This window comes from Leopardus geoffroyi, chromosome C3 (genome assembly GCF_018350155.1).
Source record: "Leopardus geoffroyi isolate Oge1 chromosome C3, O.geoffroyi_Oge1_pat1.0, whole genome shotgun sequence".
Classification (NCBI taxonomy): domain Eukaryota; kingdom Metazoa; phylum Chordata; class Mammalia; order Carnivora; family Felidae; genus Leopardus; species Leopardus geoffroyi.
This window is the reverse complement of record NC_059338.1, coordinates 73,353,003-73,369,648: the sequence shown is the minus strand read 5'-3', so window position 1 is coordinate 73,369,648 and position 16,646 is coordinate 73,353,003. Positions and strand designations below refer to the sequence as shown.

The 16,646-nt window shown below is 45.0% G+C and overlaps 1 protein-coding gene across 24 annotated transcripts in view; it reads right to left on the bottom strand.

The window, feature by feature from the left end:
* The window catches only part of PTK2 (protein tyrosine kinase 2), a 256,802-nt gene that overhangs the window by 195,712 nt on the left and 44,444 nt on the right, over positions 1 to 16,646 (bottom strand). For 17 of the 24 annotated variants that reach the window (XM_045453525.1, XM_045453544.1, XM_045453522.1 and 14 more), the window contains one exon: positions 808 to 1,125. The exons of 6 other annotated variants lie outside the window; for them this stretch is intronic. In XM_045453525.1, the coding sequence (XP_045309481.1) occupies positions 808 to 907 (100 nt within the window). In that variant the 5' untranslated portion in view covers positions 908 to 1,125. Of the gene's footprint in view, positions 1 to 807; positions 1,126 to 1,863; positions 2,194 to 16,646 lie in introns of those variants that run through there. One more of the 24 variants, XM_045453526.1, reaches the window with a different exon arrangement.

The window sequence follows — 16,646 nt, the reverse complement described above, 5'->3', positions numbered from 1 at the left end:
TTTGGTCTTATTCATACATGGATTACCTGGCATTTTTAACTTCTCAACATGCTTCCAAATACTGTCTTGAATGTTTACAATGAAGATGCTTTTATATTTTTATTGTTATACAAATAAAAACCTTAACAACATTAAACTGGAAAATGTTAACTCACAGTATTACTGACCCTTAGTGATAAGCCCACCTTATGATAATATGGAGTTCCAAATACACAATCTTTACAGTGAGTAAAGATAACCAATTTTTGAAATAAGAAAAACCATGTCTCTCTTTGTTCCTCCAGTCCTATTTACGTTAAAATCAGTCTCTTTACTCTTTAAAAACTTCCACATCATAGAACGGACATAGGTGTCTTAATTAAAACACAAAATAGGGGCACCGGGCGGGCTCGGTTGGAAGAGCCTATGGCTCTTGATCTCGGGGTCCTGAGCTCAAGCCCCATGTTGGGTGTAGAGATCACTTAAATGAATAAATAAAAACTTACACACACACACACACACACACACACACACACACACACACACAAAATAAAACATGCAACTATAAGAGACACAGGACAAGCACCAAAAAGATAACTTACTGAAAATGCACTTCCACAAAAATATTTTTATTTACTATTTTAAAAACTATCTAGCTGGTCTTATGGCAAGAGCTGCAAACTTATACCACATCAATTTCCATTTTTCCTTAAATTTAATTGTAAATCTATTTGAAATAAATTCTGAAAACCTCTCATCCACCTTTTTAGTGCAAAAGCATGAATCTGAATTAAATTTAAACCAAACAGATTTTTAAGTTACGTATACCTTTAGCCCAACACATTGGAAATGGACCACAGCCGCTCTTCTCCATACAGACGGCACCTGCTGGTCTCAGGGCCTCTCGGCCCGCCAGATCCACCAACATAAACTCAGGCCTCTCAAGATCAGGCCAGGCGTCCGCGCACCAAGTCCCCGTTCATCGCTCCCACAGGGTTCGCTTCGATCCACAGCCACACTAAGTTTCCCCCGGGTGCTCCTTTTCTCAGAGCTTGAGGCAACATTTGGGAGGTGTTCCTTCTGTAATATTTTCCAGCAGCTTGAAGAATGCCTCTCAGTTACAGAATCTTCTCCCGCTTCCGCAATCTGAAACACAGACCATCCTGGCCAGATTAAGCTCCTGAGCAGAATGAAACTGGCTAGTAATGTGACCCCACCTCGGGCCTGTGTTCCGAGATTCATTCAGGGAAGGAGAGAGGGAGGGAGGGGCAGAGGGAGGAGGAAAGGGCGGCCGGCAGCCAGGGCCCGATTAATATGCTAATCCCACCCTTCTGTTCAATTCATCTGGCAGACTTCTGCTCACAAAACCAACAGGCGATTCTAAAATTGAGGAAGCTGCGAATCAAGTGTGACCCAGATCATGTCTGTAGATGGCTCCTCCAACTATTTCTGTTTTCAAAGTCATGCCTTTGGCATTTTACCAGCCTAATGCTGACCTTAAGACTTAAGATACTTATCTTGATGAAAAAAGAATAATACCAGGGGGAAAAATCTTGTTCAACATTAAAAACAAGCCTGTAAAGCATATGTCTAGAGGAACCCAGATATTTCTGAGGAAAAGTCTTTTTTCTGATTGCCACTTTCACAGTAAGTTAGCAAATTTACAAAACTGTATTTAGAAAACACATAAAAACCAGAATTTGAAGTTAATAGATTCTTTTAAAATTAGCTGAGGGAATACTGAGGAATCCAAGAGGCATGATCTGATTTCTTTTCTTAATTTCAAAATGTAAGTGAGTACTAAACCCATACTGGAGAAAGAGGACAGAAAAGTAACAATCTGTGCTAGTAACTTTTCTTTCTTAAAAAATGCAAACTACTTACGCTATTTCCATTCAAACTGGGAGACAGTCCGGTCGTCTCTCAAATTCAGCTCCTTAAACACATTCCTCTTTAGCAGTAAGACAATACATAACTGGGCTCCCGGAGGCTTTGTTGTCTGGTCTGAGCACCCGTAACACACACTCAGGCGCTACACGGGCTAGCTCTCCTAGCACAAGGGTAATTCTGTCACTAGTAAATCCCATAAACTAGGACAAAATCGAGTCTTCTGCTTAACTGTGAACAGGACCGAGGCTTTACAAATTCACTAACTTGTGAAAACAAGAGCCGAAAAAGGCTCAGGAGAACAAGAGGCCTGTGTCCAGGGATGTCCCAGGACAGCTAGCTGCATTCCTAACACACTCCTCTTGAGGATGGCTTTGTCTCCAGGCCTTACCCTCCGCCTCCTAATAGCAGTCAGAGCTCAAATGACCTCTCGGATGCCCCAGTGAAAACAGATCACTCACCAGAGTGAACTCTGACCCCAGGCAACACTGGGAAGAAAAGGGGTTTCAGAAAAACACAGGCAAGCAAGCTAGGAAAAGAACGGAAGAAACAAGCACACAGATCACTGAGGACAGCTCGGGACATTAAAGGCCTGCTGCCTTCATAGGAAGGATCTAAGCACAGCCAGGAGCACGTCTGGTAGCTGGCTCAGACCCCTGAGAGCGGCCAGGGGTTTAATCTCAACCATCAAGTAACAGACTGTACCAACAACTCAAGCAAACTGAGTCTCTCTTGCAACTTATGACTCAAAAGTTAAAAAATAAAAGCTACCTTTACTAGCTGCCAAAGATATCCTACACACCAGATACCAATCACACCCAATTTTCACAACTCCCAAGCAAAATCAGGGCTGTCACATCCTTTAAAGATGAGCAAACACGGAGCCCTACAGCTATGGAGAGACACAGCTTCACTGGGCCCACCTGTCATCCAAGAAGCCAGGGGTCTTTCCTCCCCCTCTCTCTCTCTGTCTCTCTCTGTCTCTCTCTGTGTGTGTGTGTGTCTCTCTCTCTCTCTCTCTCTCTCTCACACACACACACACACACACACACACACACACACACACACCAGCAGGGGTTTCTGAGCCAGACTGAAGAGACCCCACAGCACCAGCCACATGGAAAAGAGAGGGGTCGGTGCAGGTGGTGGTGGCAGCTGGAGCCTGCACAGTGCAGAGGAGGAGACAAGAGGACAGACCTGGGAGCTCTCGAGGACAAAGAAAGTCGAGTGTGGGCAGCGAAGGAGAGGAGAAGCTGAGTCTCTGACGGCACAGTAACCAGAGCCTGGCAGCTTTCTCTCCGCCCACCAAGCTAATGTGTATCTCGTCTCGATATCCAAGCAGTACCTGCTGGGGAGCAAAGTCCCGGGGGCACAAAAGATGACAAGACCAAAGAAGCAAGGATTCGTCCAGGCCAGCAAACAGTGCCCAGCGGGGAAAGAGCTGGAAGTAACGGGGTCGCCGAGAAGAGCAGACAGCTGGTGAGGGCGAGCATGGAGGAAGGTGCCCGGGCGCACAGAGAAGCGGTCCTGCTCGAGACGCCCACACGGAACGCCGTCGGGTCTCACCCGTCACACAACTCACAGAGCAGCTCACTCCCAGTGTTTACAGAAGAGGACGGTGTGGGTCTGGAGGCTGCAGCACTGGCTGAAGGCCAAAGGGCTGAAAAATTACATGAGGACCCGCTACTCTGTGAGAGCATTCCTCCTACGTTCCTCTTGCTAAATATTAAAGACAAGTTATGCTTTTAGATCTCCAATCCAGTGACAGCTTGGAAAGAACGAGAAAGGCCTACAGTTAATGGTAACATAAGTGAAAAAAGTGAGCAGTCCCTTTATGCTCTCTGATTTAGGAAATTCTACATACTAACGTAAAGGCCATCGGTCATTAAAAAGTTCTGTAATTTCTTTTTAAAAAGCCTTTATAGTACCAGTACAGTTAAAAGCAACTCTGCTAAGTCCTACTTGACAGGTAAACATTTCATTAAAATCTGTACGAAAGATACTAGTATTTGCTCGCGCCGCAGACCCTAGGCATCCCGGACTCCGGTCTCCTTCCTCAAAGCAACCCATCAGCAAAGCCCAATACCTGGCCTTTAAAATGAATCCAAACGGCGTCTGCCCGGGCCCCCGGCCGCAGCTCTCCACCCCACACTCAGCTCCCAGCCCGCGACCGCACCAAACCCCTCCGATCGGCCGTCACACCGTTTCCCTCCTCCGCTAAAACTCACCAACACTTGCCCGAGTCTGCCGGCACAGGTGCTTGCACACTCAGCGTGGTCCGCGAGGCCCCCCCCCACCCACACCCTCTGGCTCGCCATCTCTTGGCTCCCACTTCCTGGGCTTCAACACCCCGACCTCCTTGCTGTCCTGTGCCCACACCAGGTATGTGCCTGCCTTTACACCGCCTGTGCCATGCGCTCGGCCTGCTTCACTTTCCCACAGCCCCGTCCCCTTCTCAAATATCACACAACTGATTCTACACAATTCTACGGTACGTTTATCGTCCGGCTGCCCTCACGACAACCCAGTCTCCACGGCAGGAAGGAATTCTGTCTGTTCCACACATACCGTCTTCCGGGCCTTGCTACTGAAACAGTAAGAGGCACAGGCCACACCCCACACATCCTTCTATCACCTACAGGTAACGAGGAGATGGCAGAGGGACCTGCTATTCTCTTTCAGAGGCCATGTCCACAGAAACCATATCTAGATATTCTACACGTCAAGACCCGACACCAAGCTCAGTAATGGCACGGACTGCCTTGACCCTGGGCGCAGCTTTACCTCCGAGACCTCTCTCAGCTCAGGGGCTTGAAAAGTAGTCACTGAACAAGCAAAGTAAACAATATAAAAACATTGCTCTTTCAAGAATATAAAAAAAATGGAAAAAAGCAAAACTGACATAAATCCTAGGAAAACCGCGCGGACTGCCTCTCCCCACCCCACATAAAAAATAAGTCACACAATTGTAGTACTCCGATACTCCTATGAGAACTTCATTGCAACTTGCAGAACAAAAATGAAAATAGTGTGTGAGATTAGACAGCAAGATTAGGAAGCAAAGAAGGGACTTCTAAACCCTTGCATATACTGTGCAGTGCTGTTCCACACGGCTTCCCTACAGAAACCTTAAGTGAGAAAGTACTAGAAAGAGCTATTAAGAAAGACGCTGCTTGGGGCGCCTCGTAGCTCAGTCGGTTAAGCGTCCGTCTCTTGATTTTGGCTCACGTCATGATCTCACAGTTCATGGGTTCAAACCCCAGTGTGGAGCCTGCTTGGGATTCTCATTCTCTCTCTCTCTCTCTCTCTCTCTGCCCAACCCCCTTGAATGAATGAATGAATGAATAAATGAATGAAAGCAAGCTGCTTATAAATGTCACCAAAAGCAAATCACACAAATGCCAAGTCTGACTCTCACACACTCCTGTACTTACACGGTTTTATTTGCTGGCCTTATGTAATACTTCAGGTCAGTATTTCTTAGAAGAGTAAAGTCGTGGTAAACACTTTCAAGTCAGCTAACAAAAGGAATGTGGAAGAACGGTAATCCATATTATACACACATAATTCAAAATCTCTCTTACTTCTTCTATGTTTGCATTATCAAGAGTTACAGATTTACTGTCACAGTTACTATTATAACAGTACCTCCAATTAGAAGCTGACCATCACAACACACCCTAACTCTTGAAAGTTGGGTATCCTATCCTAAACTTAATTCTATTAAGACTCACAGAATTAAAACTTCTATGTCATTGTGCCTCACTGTCTCCACCACAAAACAGAAATAATTTTAATCTATCAACAAAAATTAAGACTTGATATGGACTAAACAAATTTAGTCCTAAGGAAGGATATAATCATGTTCTGAAGATAAATAGGTAAAAAGGTCTCAAAATATAACATAGTCCAAAAGGTGATGGTGTCACTCGCTGTCCTTGCAAACTTTCTAACAATTACTATACCTCCTCCCTTCTGCTCCTCTGAAGAACTCTGGGGACGCTGAGGGAGGCACTGAATTTGCAACTGGGAGACACAAAGAAGCCCCAGTTCCATCCGTGAGACAAAAGAAGACTCATTTCACTGTCTGAAACTTCAGTTTGTTCATCTGTAAAACAAGGACAATGACAACACCTATCACCTGAGCAGTGACTGTGTGCTAGTCACAAAATAGCACAATAGCAATACCAGCAACAAAAATATAATGAGAACGGCATAATGGGGAGCCCAAGTTAATGCTTACCCTGTGCCAAACCCCATTCTAAACACTTTTAAACTACTGCCCCAGTTATTAATAACCAACTTCAGGAGAGAGGTTCTATCACCCCCATTTAACAGATGACAAAACCGAGGCACACAGAGGTAAGTAACTGGTTCAAGGTCACAGAACTCCTCAGTAGCAAGGCTGAAATCACACTCAGGCAGTCAGGCTCCATCCAGTCTGTGCTCCTCACTCCTCTGTTGCGGAACTTCACCTATTTGTTTCAATTAATAATTGCAACAACCAGTGAGACAGAGGATGTTAACAAGCCACATGTGACATGTAAACAAACTGAGGAACAGAGACATCAAGTGACACGACCTGACACCACAGCCCACCGGTCTGTGTACACACGTACCCGCACTCGGACGCCTGCCAGCATGCACACTCACACCTCCGGAGGCTGCAAAGGTTTCCAGAGACTCAGGAAAACAGGCCCCGCTAGGCCCACAAAGGATGAATGAACGACTGTAAGGGCCACAGGGACAAAGAGAGGAAGAGAAGAAATGTGCCCACAGAAAGAATATGAGATACAAACTGCTCTCATCCCTAGGCCACACTCCAATTCACCAAATTCCGCGGCTCCTGTGACAGTCCCCCGGAGTCAGCAATCCCGCCCCGATTGCAGATAAACGCCATCATGGTACATGCTGGACGTGTAGCTGTTACCCAAGACAGATATCAAAATCACCAGGAAATAACATCACAATGAATTAGGCGACCGAAGATCTATGAAATGGGAGGACAACTGCCATTCCTCATGAGGCAGAACATTCTAAACTTACTACAAATTCAGACAATAGTGAACTAGAATATCTTCCCAGACACTAATGGCCATTTCTTAAGGAGATGAAAGCAAATTCTAGATTTAGAACTGTCGGGAGGTTACTCGTCATCAAGTGGGTTTTTTTTTGTAAGTTTATTTATTTATTTTGAGAGAGAGAGAGAGAGAGGGAGAGCACACACACAGGAGAGCATGGGAGAGTGGCAGAGAGAAAAGAGAGAGAGAGAGAGAGAGAGAGAGAGAATGAATCCCAAGCTGGCCGTATGCTCAGCACAGAGCCTGACTTGGGGCTCAATCCAACAACCCTGGGAACATGACCTGAGCCGAAATCAGACACTTAACCAACTGAGTCACCCAAGCACTCCTTTGTCATCAAGGTTAAAAGAAAAACAGAGAAAAAAAAAGGCTCCTGAAATCTGTAAGAAAATGCCACTTTAGTTTTTCAAATATGCTAGTGGAGGCCAGCTAACACAGAACAGGACAAGCAACTCACCAAAATGATCAACCTAATGATCTACATTATAAAACACAGTGGGGGTTTTTGCTTATATTGGCCAAGTAACAAATATCAAAGGATAATCAAGTAGTTATTTATTTTAACGTTAACGCCCTCCAAATGAACCTTGAAGCTTTTACTGAACATGCCTACACACGGCCAACTCAATCATGTCACCACCGTATGTTTTTTACCCTGTAAATCCGATTTACCCCGAGGGTGATAGTCACCTAACTGAGCGGACAGCAAAGTGCCCCGTTTCAAGCATGCAGCTGAGGGGCGGGGCGCCTTGGGTGGCTCAGTCAGTTAAGCGTGCGACTCGGTGTCGGCTCAGGTCATGTTCTCACGGTTTGTGAGTTCAAGCCCTGCATCGGCTCCACGCTGACAATGCAGAGTCTGCTTAGGAATCACTCTCTCTCTTTCCCTCCCCAGCTCATACTCTGCCTCTTTCCTTCAAAATAAATAAATAAACTTAAAAAAAAAAAAAAAAAAGGCAGTCTGCAGCTGAGACCCCCTGCGGGGCCGCCCATGGGAGATGGGGCTGTGCAGAAAGAAAGGCCCCCTGGCGGTGAGCGTGAACCTCTTCCGCCACCTACACCCCGGTCGTCAGGAAGCAGCGGTGGCAGAGTCTACGGGACGGTCCGTTCCTCCCCCCAGCCCTCCCCCAGCCGTATTCTAAGTGGAGCCGGGACGAAGGTGGCTTCTCTTCCCGAACACGGCTACCCAGTGGCTGGTGGATTCCTTGGTCAACGGCCCTTCTCCATGCTTTTGCTTTTGTCACATGGATATCAACAGACATTATTCCGATTCAGCAAGAAATTTATAGCCATTTTTCCAATGCTCCCTAAAATTTTTACAATTAAAAAAAGTTAAAACCACCTTCACACCTATTCGGAGGACTACTATTTCTAAACGCTGGGAAACAGGAAACAACATGCGTTGGCCAGGATGTGAAGAAGCAGCCGCCCTGGGAGCCACTGGTGGGGACTCGGAACGGTGTGAGCCATGGTGCCAGCGCCTCAGAAGACTAAGGGGACAGGGTTTCAGATGTGCGAGATGAAAGTTCTGGAGATCCGTGTCCCCACAACGTGAACGTTTGTAACAGTACGGAACTGTAAAGTTAAAAATGCTGAAGACGGTAAGATGTGATCAGTATAAAAAAGCTTATCGGAGTGTGAAAACCGCTTTAAAGGAGTGTCGTGTGTTTACTTTACAACAAAGTGGCGAATATGACTACGTCCACCTTTGCGGGTGAGGGGAAAAGCCCTGAGATGGCAGGAACATGCCCAAAGCCCAAGAGGCAGGAGAAGGGAGAGACGATCACCAGTCCTTGAGGGAGGACATGATACTAATCCAATACTACAAGGGAGCTTCGTGTGCCCCCCGTAATGAGTTAACCCCATAATTGACTCTGAGATAATTACCAACACCCACTGGGAAGATTACTAAAAGGAAAGGTCACTTGGAACGGAGCTGGGAGGCCAGCACGGGCTGCTCTCACCCCGATCACCCCTCCCTGATGGCAGGTCTGGCCAGGAGAGAGACACCTCGCAGGTGGACGCCATCCCTGCTGCAGAGCGGCACCTCCTCCCTCCCAACCTCCCCGCCTTCCCCTACAAAAGAACAGTCCTCACCTCCCTTCTGCCCACAGTCCTACCCCAGCTTGCCTGCCTGGGTTTGCAGTTCCCTGCTCTTCCCAAATAAATCCATCTCTGCTAATGGAATAACCCGCAGTTTTATCTGTAAGGTTACTAAGACCATTTTCAAGAGAGAGCTGAGGCTGAAAGAGGTAAAGGTCTTGGGGTGAGATCAGACTCTGTAAAGTCAGAGCCACGTGAGACTCCGAGGCCCAGGTCGTTTCCGCTTTCTACCGGCCTCAACCTGCAAACCCACCGCTGTCCCTTCGGCTTATGTCAAGTACTCCCTGAATCCCAACCTGGTCCCATAGCACATATATGACTTTGGGCACCTTTTAAACAACTTCTCTCTAGAATGTGGTTTTCTCATCAGTTAAGTTAAAAAGCAGCACCTACTTCCCACAACTGTCAGGAGAATTAAGTATTACAAACAGAAACAGTAATGAAAGTGCATCACTACTAGGACACTCTTCTGCATCTCCCGTGTTGATTCAGTGAATTAAGCACTAGGGACCCCGAAATGATCGGGACAGAGGTCACAGCCCAAGAGAAGGCAAGCACTCCGTCGCTCCTGGTGGATCGGGCTGAGAAACCTCCAATAATCCCCTTTAAGGTTTAAGGCAGTTGAGGCTTAAATGATTCGTAAGTTTGTGTGCAATACTGAAAAACTAGGAACAGCCTGCATGGCAACAGAAATGAGTAAATACAGTTTGAAAAAGGTATTTGCTGAAAATGTTTCACTGACACTGGAAACACCCATTAATGAAAAAAGTCCACACGGCATAAAAACAGTAACGCGATACTCACAGTCTTAAGATGCAAAGATTTTAAAGACATGGACTTCAAATAATAAAAAAGATACAGAAAAATATGTCAGCTGTGGTTATTTCATTGTAAAGGAAAAAGACACATGCACACATTTGCTTCCTCGTGTATCACAGACCCACCTAGAGACGTTTGCAAATTAGAAAGACGGACTCTTCCAGAGGATTCGGCAGAAGGAAAATCGCGTCAAAGAGGCAGAGATTTAGCATTTCCTGCCTACCCATTTGAATTTTGTGCCATGTGTATTTCTGTTCAAAATAACAAGTGAACATAGAAACTATTTTAAAGAAAAAATCTCTAGTGAGGTCCTCAATATTTCCCAAGAAAGTAATCCTTTCTAAATAACACATGGGTCAAATATCGGACAAAAGAAGAAAAGGAAGGAAGGAAGGAAGGAAGGAAGGAAGGAAGGAAGGAAGGAAGGAAGGAAAGAAAATCAGAAAATGTTCAGAACAGAGTGATAATAAAACACCACATCAAAAGCTTAAGAACGCAGTTAAGAGTATTTACAAGGGCATTTAGAACTTCAAGTGCTTACACTTAAAAGGTAAAAATATCAATTGTCTGTTTTTACCTTGAGAACTAAGAGCAAATTAAACTCTAAATTGAAATACAGAATAAGTAACAGTGCTGTACATTATTAGCACATGGGGCAAAAGGAGAAATGAGGAATACTGATCCTATTTTTAAAATTTTGGCATCTTGTCCCTCATGGATCTTTTGCGTTAATGTTTATCTTTTCTTTTTTTTTTTTTTTTTTAATTTTTTTTTCAACGTTTTATTTATTTTTGGGACAGAGAGAGACAGAGCATGAACGGGGGAGGGGCAGAGAGAGAGGGAGACACAGAATCGGAAACAGGCTCCAGGCTCTGAGCCATCAGCCCAGAGCCCGACGCGGGGCTCGAACTCATGGACCGCAAGATCGTGACCTGGCTGAAGTCGGACGCTTAACCGACTGCGCCACCCAGGCGCCCCAATGTTTATCTTTTTAAAACACTGCATTAAACTTTTACTTATCTTGATGCCTGAGGTTTTCATCGGCCCCACTGATGCCCTTTGGGAGTCCCGTTCTCACCACCGACACAGCCCTACACACCTACGCCCACAGCCCCACACCCGGCCCTTATCACCTAAGGGGTTTGTGAAACTAGAAACATTTCTACCCAGAGCATGTTAAATACAATCACTCTATTTTAAAAGTTCTCTTGTGAGAACAAAAAGGGTATTTAACGCTTCTTCTTCAAGGACCAGAACCACAGTAACTCAACTGTCAAAGCCTTATCTGCCTGACTTGCAACGGTCACAGTGAATGTTTTACTCTGGGCCAGCAAACTCCTCGATTTATAAATGCCTGAATTTAAATACAGGAGGCAGGCCCTAAAAATCTGTTAGCAACATCAGTCTTTGATTACAAATGGCCACGCCTACTACGATGCGGCGGAAATCAGAAATTCTTTCCTTCTGACTCTGTGCAAAGGGCCTAACAGCAGCAGCGCCTCAAATCCACAAGCCACACTGAACCTCGCAGGGCAAGAGAGGCACAAAAAAGAGTCTGTAAATGGCTGACTTGTTACAAGATTCCTCCTTCCTCCTTTTAAATCAACTGTAATGAAAACTGTAATGACACACATCCACTCGAGATTTCTCAATTCGAGACGGCGCAACAGCCGGCAGCAGGACAACGTGAAAAGTGCAGAAAACGCCCCGGTCAGCGAGCCGCCCGCCAAGGCTGGAAGACCTTCAGGGGGTGAAGGGCAGGAAGCCAGGCCCACGGGCCACGGCTTTCACCTCTGTATTTATCTGTCGCCTTGGGGAACAAGGGGAGGCTCTGCACACACGGAACTGCCACCACCGGCCAGAGCACCAGGCCCGGCTCTGGCGGGCTGGACACCAAGAAGCAAGCACGGTGTGGTGACTGCCAGACATCGCTCAGCACCGAACAGCGATGGCACCGGCAGCTGCCGCACTAAAATCATTAAGCCGGGGGCGCCTGGGGACTCAGTCGGTTAGGCGTCTGACTCTCGGGTTTCGGCTCAGGTCATGATCTCCAGGTTTCGTGAGTTCAAACACCGCGTCTGCTTGGGATTCTGTCTCCCTCTCTCTCTGTCCCTTCCCCGCTCGCTCACACAGTCTCTGTCAAATAAATAAAGAAACTTAAAAAAAAAAAAACATGCTGAGTGAGAAACTGGACATAAAGGACCACCTACTGTATGTATGATTCCAATGATATAAAACGTCCAGAATAGTCAAGTCTGTCCGTTGGAAAGATGTGGTTGCCTAGGGCTGGGGGTGAAGAGGGATGAGGTGATGGTGTGAGGTTTGGAAGGGGGGGGGGGACTAGGGGCTTATTTTTAATTTCTTGTCATTTTAAACAAGGCTGGATCAAGGAAGTATTAGACTCATCATTTATTTTCCAAAGTAGTTACAGTTCCTTTAGGATTTATTGGTACTTTTTTTTTCTTGGCTGACTTTCTAGACACTTATTTCCAGATACCAACCATTCCAAATTAGATCACAGGATATATTCCTTTTCTTTTTTTTTTTTTTTCACTTTAGCTAGTATCAGATAGGTTTCTGCCATTTGCACCTCAAAATTTTTCCAATAATAAAATTCATAAACCTGAGTCCTAACCCATCCTAAAAGGGTCCAGCTTTGCATTCGCTCATCCAAGAATTCAGCGAGCACCTACACACCAGGCACTGCTCAGATGCCACGAATGCCTCAGTGTGTGTACAAGGATAGAGATACGCACCAGGATGTGCTGCTGGGCACTTAACAACTGGCTCTGTGAAGAGGCCGGGGGAGAAGCCCCGATCTGTGGCGCTGGCAGACCCCTGCGGCATAAATACATCCACCGTATTTGGTCTTGAGCTACCAATGTGGTGTCAACCAGCTGCCACCAGCTCGAGTGTCTCTCCGTCCCCCCTCCCCCCACACACTTCTTCTGCCCTCGTGGAGTTTACGTTCTGTTAGAGGAGACAGACAACAACAACATCATAAACAACTAAATTATGCAGTATGCTATCAAGTGATTAGTGTTATTTTAAAAATTACTAAGTGCAGCAGGGTATGAGGCATAGGAAGTGTGCATGTAAGGGAACGCAGGTTCCAGCATTAAACGAGCGGTCAAGATGAGCCACACCGCGAGATACACACGCATATACATTAGAAAACAGAGATTCGAAAACATACTTTTTTTTTCCAATTTACAAGAAAATCACACAGTATGTACTCTTTGGGGCACGGAGCCTCACAGCCACTTCTGCATAGTACTTCACTGTACGAATGTGCCCCAATTCTTTACCCAGTCCACCCTTGACCAACAGCGGGCTAATTCCTGCTTGGGGCTATTACGAATTACTCTGTGACGGCCAGTCTTGTACAGGTTTCTTGGCACACGCGTGCACGCATTTTTGCTGTGGGTCCACCTGGAACGGAACCACTAGGTCAAGGTGCATGCTCCAGCTGAGTCAGCGCTACCAAACGACGGTCCGAAGTGGACGAACAAAATGGCCCTCCCGTCGTTCTCGTGCGTGAGGGTCCCCACTGCCCCCAACCGTCAGAAGCAAACGTGAAACAAACAAGCCTAACTTCCGAGGTGCTCGTGCAGTTGCAGACAGGGGCTGTAGTCTCACTGCACATCCCGGGTGTGACACGTCCTACAGAGTACGAGAGCTGTAAGGAAAACTAATGCCGTTTTAACAAGAATACAAATGAAAACAAAATGAAGGAGCAAAGGCACGTTCAGATGCATCCAGAGGTCTTGTTAGTGGTGACAGTGGCACTGTTATTCTGAAATGGCACACAAGTTTCATATGCATGAATAATGAAGCGACTACGTAAGCGTGCTAGTGTTAAGCACCAAGATTTTGGGGCGCCTGGCTGGCTCAGTGGAGCGTGCAACTCTTGATCTCAGGGTTGTATATTCGAGCCCCACATTGTGTGTAGAGATTACTTAAAGATAAAATCTTATAAAAAAAAACCCGCAAGATTTTAAGCAAAAGAGAAATGAGATACAAACAATATCAAAGCAGGAAATCATTTTTGTCTTAAATTTAAGTTGGAAGTTTCAGGATAAACTCATGACTTATTTTTCTCTTTCTAAAAAATACACACGTCCTACCTCTGTTCTCTAAAAAAGCCCAAAAGCAGTAACATCCCATAATTAACTACCATAGTATCCACACTATAGTCCCTAAATACCACTTCCCACTAAAAGGAATCAAGGATCCTTAGAGAGGCGGCTGATTTCAAGTCTGAGGCAAGAAAGGTACAAATTGAGCCTGGGACGCTTTATAGTGCCTATAAACAGAAAACTACAAAAAAAAATCAGTGGAGTCACTTCCTAGGGACACAGAAGACATCTACAAACAGCAATCTAACCATCCAGAAGAATGACTATGGTAAATTAACATACACCTATGTGTACATATATAGATAGAGAGATCATCTTAAAATGTATGCATTTATGATACTAAAAATAATTCTCACTTGGATCACTCACCATTGGATACTGCGAGGACACCAACAAACTCATTCTGAAACTAGTAAATAAAAGATTATGCATGTATCCTACCTTTTCTGTATGGGCTACATTTCAGGATACCTAAACAGTTAAAAAAAAAAAAAAAAAAAAGGCAAACAAAAACCCTCCAGCAAACAAGCGCACAAGGCATGACAAAATCAGAACACAGTTTCTGCAGCTCTGACACAAAATCCCCAGGCAGCCACCATCAATGCCTGCAAAAGCCACTAGATGGAAGGATCGCCACAGCATTTGGATAAATGATGAATGTGGCTGTCCCTTAGGGGGGAGGACATGCCAACAGCAAGTATTCTTGCCCCCAAAGTTGAACCTCAGTCTAGCTGACTTCTAGCAACTAGTTTCAAAACTTACAAATTAAATGACATCATGTGATATGATCAGCCAAATTCAGAATGTGGGAAATTCTATAAGAGAAATAACAATTTCTTCAAGAGCATCAACAAAAGCTGTAATTCAAAAACAAAACTGAAATAGCGTAAAGCAAGTGTTAGAGATCTGCCAACCAACAGGTAAAAGGCTTAAAAAAAAACAACTGAGAAAATCAAACATTATCCAGCTTTATTAAAGATTTTATTTTATTTTTTTAAACAGTTATTCATCTTTGAGAGACAGGGTGCTAGCAGGGGAGGGGCAGAGAGAGAGGGAGACCCAGAATCCGAAGCAGGCTCCAGGCTCTGAGCTGTCAGCACAGAGCCCGACTCGGGGCTCTGACCCACGAACCAGGAGATCAAGACCTGAGCCAAAGTCGGACGCTTAACCGACTGAGCCACCCAGGTATCCCCTTAAAGATTTTAAATTACTTCTAATTATGTGAGACATGGTAAAGGTATTATGGTTATATTTCATACCTGTTAGGGACACATATTGAACTTTTACGGGTGAAACTTTATTATTATATGATGCCTGGGATTAGCTCTAAAATACTCCAGCAAAAAAAAAAAAAAAAAAAAAAAAAGTCTGGGGAAGAGGAAACAGGATAAACAAGGCCACAATGGTGACATAGGGTTCATTATCCAATTCTACTTTTATGTATACTTCAAACTTTCTAAAATAAAAAGTTTTTAAAAAGAACTGAAGAAAGGGGGCACCTGGGTGGCTCAGTCGGTTAAGCAGCCGACTTCAGCTCAGGTCATGATCTTGTGCTCCGTGAGTTCAAGCCCCATGCCGGTCTCTGTGCTGACAGCTCAGAGCCTGGAGCCTGTTTCACATTCTATGTCTCTCCCTCTCTCTGCCCCTTCCATGCTCATGCTCTGTCTCTGTCTCTTAATAATAAATTAAAAAAAAAAAAAAAAAAAAAAAAAACGTTAAAAAAACTAAAAAAAAAAAAAAAAAGAATTAAAGGAAACCTACCACACAGATTCACTAACAGCCAACTGAAGCAGCACTGTAAACACAGCGTTCTAACACACACCTCAAGTCCACACTCAGAAGATAGTATGTTCAATATGCAGAGCCAATTCGAACCAAGAGTTTTAAATCAGGAAAGGGGAAGCCAGAACAACATAAGCAATATATACATGTTTACTGTGTATCTTAGACAAGCCAACCACAACTGACAATCAAAATGGGAAAAAAACACCAACATTTCCCACCCATGCAGTGTTCCAGGAGATTGCCCTATTATAGACATGATAGCACAGGCTACACTGGAAAACAGGAAAAAAATGTTCACATTAACTACTCAAGAAGGGACCCAGAATCAATATTACAATTCACCAAAGGTACAGCATACATGTCCCATCAAAATTTATCCTAGTGGATTCTTAGCGTTAATAACACGCAGGTTCAAATGCATCTGTGACTCTCTGGCTGCAGGCACCACTGACTGGATAAGTCCTCCCAGAAGAAAGTCACCTCACCTGCTTATAAACAGGGTTATCTCACACTGGAGTCAGGGCTGACAGCCAGGGAGTCAAAGCCAAGATCCAGTCCTCAACTGGCTTCTGAAGCCCTATCTCAGATTCACTCCATTATTTGAAACCAAAAAAGGGGAATTATGTTGTTTTTAACACGCTGACCATCAATGTAATCTTAATTCTCAGTGTGTCCTTCTCCTTCAAGAGGAGGTCAAAACCTTTTTGAATTCAAGTCTTTTTTTTTTTTTAAGTCTATTTATTTAGAACGAGTGTGTGCCCATGCATGCACATAGCGGGGAGGGGCAGAGAGACAGAGAATCCCAAGCAGGCTCTGCGCAGCCAGTACGGGGCCGATACAGGGCTTGATCCCGTGA